Here is a 6,000-nt window from a genome sequence, read left to right as displayed (position 1 = left end):
AAAAAATCCAAAATCAACTATTTACATTATTTGTGGTTCAAAAATTGATCCCTAGTTCTTTTACATTCACGAAAATTCTCTCATTAGCAAAGTGGCAAGGACAGGCAGAAACAAGCAAGTATTACCATTCATTTTGGATGGTAAATAATCTCAAAGGATAAAAATTTGACCCACCATTATAAAACCAAACTGTTTTCATAGGTGCTGACTGGTAACTGAAGGCTTGACTTGTTTTCTTCAACACTGTAAGAGATAAACTCTAGATGTATGTGAAATAAACTAAAAAAGAGGACAAGGTAGGTAATATGTTTTTATTTGAACTATTTTTTAATACTTCTTTGCATTTCTATAGCACCTTTATCCAATTCAGCAGCTGAAAACTGACGCTGCACCAATATGACATAATTTGAAACAGCAAGACTCTTTTTACAGTAGTGAAATAGATCAACAATGGGGATTTGGACAGGTGCAAGTACATTGGTGCAAGATTCCCCAGTGTATAGATAACCTCTGTGTTTATTAAAATTTGTGAAGTACTCTGTGATCCTTGGATAGAAAAATGGTGGCTAGAGATGACCCTGTTGGGATTTGGAATTTGTGGTTTCAGGGAGCCTGATGTCATTTCCACACTACAGTTTTTCTAATGTTAAGAAACTGTTTTTAACACAGGTTTCAATGAGTTTGGTTAAGCATATGTCATTTTGCCATTGTGGACTGGACATAACTGCATTGTAAACCACATTTGGAGTCCGGGTTATTTGTTTAATCTGTATTTGCAGATGTTGATTTTAAATTCTTTTGAAAAAAATTGTATGCTGGGAAAAACTAGTCTGGACAGGGCCTAGGTATTTATTGATGTCAATGTGTTTGTCATTTATAGTGATCAATAGGCATCATTAGTTTTTTCTCTGACATTTTGAAAAGTGGAACACAGTTTTGTACCTTTTTGTATAAGACTTGGCTGTAGGATAAAAATGTTGTATCTTGTGAGTGTGTCAGTTAGAACCAATTATAACCTGCCTGACCTGTCATAGCACTAAAATGTCTAGCAGTGTTTTATATCTCCTGGTAAAATAAGAATGGCTATACTGGGTCAAACCAAACGTCCATCTAGTCCAGTATCCTGTCTTCTGACAATGGCCAATTCCACGTACCCCAGAGGGAATGAACAGAACAGGTAATCATCAAGTGATCCATCCCCGTCACACATTCCCAGCTTCTGGCAAAAAGCAGCTAGGTACACCATCCCTGCCCATCCTAGCTAATAGCCATTGATGGACCTATCCTCCATGAATTTATCTACTTCTTTTTTGAACCCTGTTATAGTCTTGGAGATTGTGCTTAAAATTAACTCCCAGTGTCCAGGAACTTCTCTCCCACCAATGAGCAATGTTTGGATTGGAGGAAAATATGAGGCAGATAACACTTTTTGCTCCTCTCCATTCACAATCCTGCCAAAAATTAGAGACTTTTTTAAAAAATGACATTCTAAAAGCAAACCTCTACAACAATAATCAATCACACTGGTGGGTTTGTTTTTCATTTATTTTTTCGCCTGCCCTCCAGTTGGTTGGTTTTCCTAACTTTCACCGACTGGTGCCTCTTCCCCTCAGTATGTGATTTCCCCCATCCACATATTTGTGTCTGAAGAGCCCATTAAAAGGATGGAAGGAAAAACTCCCTGTTTGTAAGTGAGGGGAACTTCGTGTTCTCTCTGCTAGTCCCTGGCCTGTTGTCAGAAGTGGATACAAACCCACCTCCAGACTGCATCTGGAACACAGCACCTTAGCCTCCTTGGCCAGCCTGACAGCTCGTCCCTGTGGGAAGGAGGATGGAATTAACCTCCCTCCTGTTCCCAGCCCCATTCCTTCTCATTCTCCCAGTCCCTACCTTTGTCCCCCAGCCCCTTCTCCCTCTCCTCTCCCTTGTTCTTCCTCCAGCTTTCACTTCTCAGCTCACACGCCTGCCCACCCTTCCATGTTCCCACAATGCAAAGCGCTTGTGGCCACGGTAGCCAAGCTTCCTAACCATAGAGAGGAAGGGACTTCTTGAGTGAGGGCAACCGAGCTGCCTATACTTTAAATACAATGGGGGCGCGGTGGCCATCTTGACTAGGGGCAGTCTGACTGCCACCGGTAGAGGAAGCAGAGGAGGCTCGTCAAAGGGCACGGCTTGCCTTCAGCGCGATTGAGAATATGCGGCAGCCATCTTTGGTGTGGGCAAAGTACCTAGCTGCACACTGAGCCGTCCTTCCCCGCCAGGCTGCCCAAGGCTGAGGCCGTGGCGGCGGCCGGCTTGGTTTCCATGATGGTAGCCGCCCGGCCGAGGCGACGGCTACTGCTGCTGAGGAGACGTCAAGCGGCGGCCCGGTTGCTGGGCGTCCTGTGGCTGGCGTGTGTCGCCGCGGAGGGCGTTGGCGGCGGGGAGCCCCCGCTCAAGTGCGACGAGCTGAGGCTGGGGCAATATCCTGAGTCTGGCTGGGGTTGCGGTGGGGGGGCTCGGTTACTGTGGTGACGCCTGGTCGGTCTGTCTGGGGCTGCTCCCGCCTGTGTCCCAGGGCCAGCCCTGGTGCTCCTGTCAAAGGGGGTCTGGCGAGGCTGGTCAGTGTCCCCCGATCCCATGGGATGCCCCCAGGCCACTCTGAGGTAACCGCAGCTGAGATCAGCCTCCGTGCTGGGTGTGAGGGGTGCAAGATCTTTGCCTGGGATGGTTTGGAGAGTCTCTTCTTCCTGCTCCCATTAGTAGTGAAATTTCTGAGGTGCTCGATAGTGACAGTAGCTGAGGAGAGTGACTGAGCTAGTTAATAGGGGATGTGAGGGATTCTTTCCTGGGGTTTGTGTGGTGGTGGTGGGGGAGTTGGGTTGGAGGGGGGGGTCTCCCTTTTCTTTTATTAGTGTTCAAATCACCAGGAGGTGATGGTTCTGTAGGACATAATTTATTTGCAAAATTTGGGAGGAAAGGGATCAGCCTGTAGTTTTGAATCTGCAGACTGCCGTAGGTGGAAATATGGGGGTGACATATTCCTGTTGGGAAGCTATTGACTGTTTAAAGGGGGTCACATCTGGCTCCCACCCTCTCCCTCCAATAAGTTAATTGTTGATAGTTTTTGACAGTTGCTGACATTAACGGAGATCAAAAGTGGAAGGTAAGCAAGGAAAAGTTGACTTACCATCCTGGTTTATTTGGTCGTTGGAGTTCAGTAACATAAGTAGGAAATTTTACAACTCAGTCCCTGTTCAAGATTAGCCTGGTGCAGATGTGTGGCAGTTTATGTTTTTCAAATGATCAATTTATATTCTGTTGGGTGATGTTGATAGGTGGAACCTCTTTTTAACCAATTACTTGACAGCGAATCAGTCATCAGCTGATAGACTGCTGGTGTGCATTGACACTCATCCTAAAAAGAAAGGAAATAAATGCTGGTTTTGAGGTGCTCGATTTCCCTCTTTTAATAAAGAAGGTTTTTTTACTCTTCTTATAAGAGTTAACCACTTATATTTCCTTCAGGTGTTATTGGTAACAGCACTCAAACGTGCAGCCTAGGGAAGTGTGTTTCTGTATTACAGTAACTCCTCGCTTAAAGTCGTCCCCATTAACATTGTTTTGTTGCTAACCAATTAGGGAACATGCTTGTTTAAAGTTGTGCAATGTTCCCTTCTAATGTTGTTTGGCAGCTGCCTGCTTTGTCCACTGCTTGCAGGAAGAGCAGCCCATTGCAGCTAGCTGGTGGGGGCTTGTAACCAGGGTGGACTGGCAGCCCCCCTATCAGCTCCCCACTCCCCTAAGTGCCCTGTGCAGCAGCCACCCAGCAGGCTATCAGTTGCCAGCAGTTCAGCCCTCTGCCTTGGAGCTGCTCCCAGAGACTCCTGTTTGCTGTGCCGGGAGAAAGGGAGGGGGCATAATGTCAGGGTGTCCCCCTCCCCCCTGCTCCTGTACCCCGCTTACCCCTTCTCCATATAGAGCAGGGAGGGGACATGGACGGAGTGAGAGACATAGAGAGCTTGGGGTAGCAGCTGCTGTCTCAACTTCCTGATCCACTTAAAAAGACAATGTACTTAAGAGTGGGTCAGCTTACTTAAAGGGGCAGTGTGCATCTCTCTCTGCCACACATAACTTGTGTGTCTGTCTCTGTCTGCTGTGCTGTCTCCCCTCCCTTGTGTTTGTGCTGCCTTGTGTGAGAGGCTACATTAACAAGCCCTTGAGGGCTCAGCTGAGTGCTAGTTCATCATTTAGCAGTAAGGCATTCCCTGAGAAATATCCCTCCCTCTTCCACCCTCTAGCTTCACAATCATCATAGCTGTGAACAGCATTAAATTGTTTGTTTAAAATGTATACTGTGTGTATATCTATATAATGTCTGGTGAAAAAAATTTCCCTGGAACCTAAGCCCCCCTCCATTTACATTAACTCTTATGGGGAAATTGGATTCACTTAACATCATTTCACTTAAAGTCGCATTTTTCAGGAACATAACTACAACATTAAGCGAGGAGTTACTGTATAGCAAAGCAACCGCTCTGCTGTAGTTAAGATTGAGAGTAGCTTACTGTTTATTTTCAGTGCTGTATGAGACTAGGGGAAGAAAAGCTGACTGAACTGAGAGCTCTCAAATCCTAGGTGGGTGAAGAGGGTGTAGTACACTGAGTTACAGAACACTTAGAGTTTGGTACAGAAAATGGTTTTCCTTAATTATATGAACATATATTTGTGAAGATCCCAAAATAGACAATAGCACACAAGAACCACTGAATTGTACAAATCACACAGCAAATGGTAAGGCTTTCAGAAGTCTAATATACATTCTGATCAAAGGAATTTATCAAGGAACATGTTCAAATCATGCCCTTGTAGATCTGCAACTTGGTTATTTTGAAATGTAATAAAATATTATTACTGAATTCATTTTATATGCAGTTCCATTGAAAGTATAGAGAACCTTTATGGGTTTATTTTGTTTTCAGTAGAGTGTTAAATAAAATGCTTAAAACACTGGGAGAAATCAGCAAAGCCAAGTCCAGTAGTTTGTTTAGTGTTTGGGTTGGTCTTTTTTTGGGGGGGGGGGAGAGTGGGGGGGTTGTTTGGTTTCTGTAGATCTCCTTGACTTGGGATGTATACTCTCTAGGTTTCTACCTTTCATAAAAATTAAAACAAATGACCCCTCCCCCTTAGATTTAGTATATATTTACTAAAAGAACAAACTTCAAAATAGAACCGCTTTGAAGACCTTCATGTTCTTCAATGAGCACTTGACTACAGGAGACTTTTGATGTTATTAAGCTATCTTTTTCTTGAGGTGACAAATATGTGTGTGTTGGAGTTAAATTACCTGGTAGTCACCTGAGTGTCACCAGTAAAAATTCTTAAATTAGTGACTCATTTCACATAGAATAGTGTTCATCTTGTGAGATGCTCTCAGACTGAGTGAAGTAGTGGATTCTTGACAGTTATAGACCTGGGTAAATAATGCAAAAAATGTTCTGGGAGCACTCAGATTTAAAACTGAACACACTTTCTATGTTTGTACCCCTCTGGCATTCACTTTCCACAAATATTTGAGTGATAATTTTACTAACTCAGATGGCCATAGAAAGCTAATTTCAAGCTTACACTGTGGAGCATTCACAGATATAGTATTAAATATTGGGGTGGAAGAGAATTTCTCATTACAGCAGAGGGACAATTCTTGATCTGAGCCCTGGCATACAGGAAACAAACTGGAAATAAAAAATTCTGCAAACCTGATTATCTTCTCTGCTCTGAGAGCGTCCATGCTCCAAGTGCTCCTTCAAGCCCTGCTCCTGATTATAAGAGTGAACAGAAACAATACTATATGGCTTGATACCTGTCACAACTAACAAGTTATTGAATAATTTACAGCTAATTCAGAGTAAATTTGAACAGCAAATAAACTCCAGGAAGTTATTATAAGCTCAGACATTCAGTTAACAGATTATTTTTGTATTAATTTTAATTAATTTTAAATTAATTCACCAAGTAAAT

At 43.4% G+C, this 6,000-nt stretch overlaps 1 protein-coding gene across 2 annotated transcripts in view; it reads left to right on the top strand.

The window, feature by feature from the left end:
* The first annotated feature begins 2,162 nt into the window (after window positions 1-2,162).
* The window catches only part of TM2D1 (TM2 domain containing 1), a 49,241-nt gene continuing 45,403 nt past the window's right edge, over window positions 2,163-6,000 (top strand). The window contains exons 1-2 of one of the 2 annotated variants that reach the window (XM_032795521.2): window positions 2,163-2,462; window positions 4,700-4,773. In XM_032795521.2, coding sequence (XP_032651412.1) covers window positions 2,305-2,462; window positions 4,700-4,773 — 232 coding nt within the window. In that variant the 5' untranslated portion in view covers window positions 2,163-2,304. Of the gene's footprint in view, window positions 2,467-4,699; window positions 4,774-6,000 lie in introns of both variants that reach the window. The other variant, XM_075067648.1, reaches the window with a different exon arrangement.

This window comes from Chelonoidis abingdonii, chromosome 7 (genome assembly GCF_003597395.2).
Source record: "Chelonoidis abingdonii isolate Lonesome George chromosome 7, CheloAbing_2.0, whole genome shotgun sequence".
NCBI lineage: Eukaryota > Metazoa > Chordata > Testudines > Testudinidae > Chelonoidis > Chelonoidis abingdonii.
Note: the sequence above shows the minus strand (reverse complement) of the source record. Positions and strands in the feature narration are given on the sequence as shown.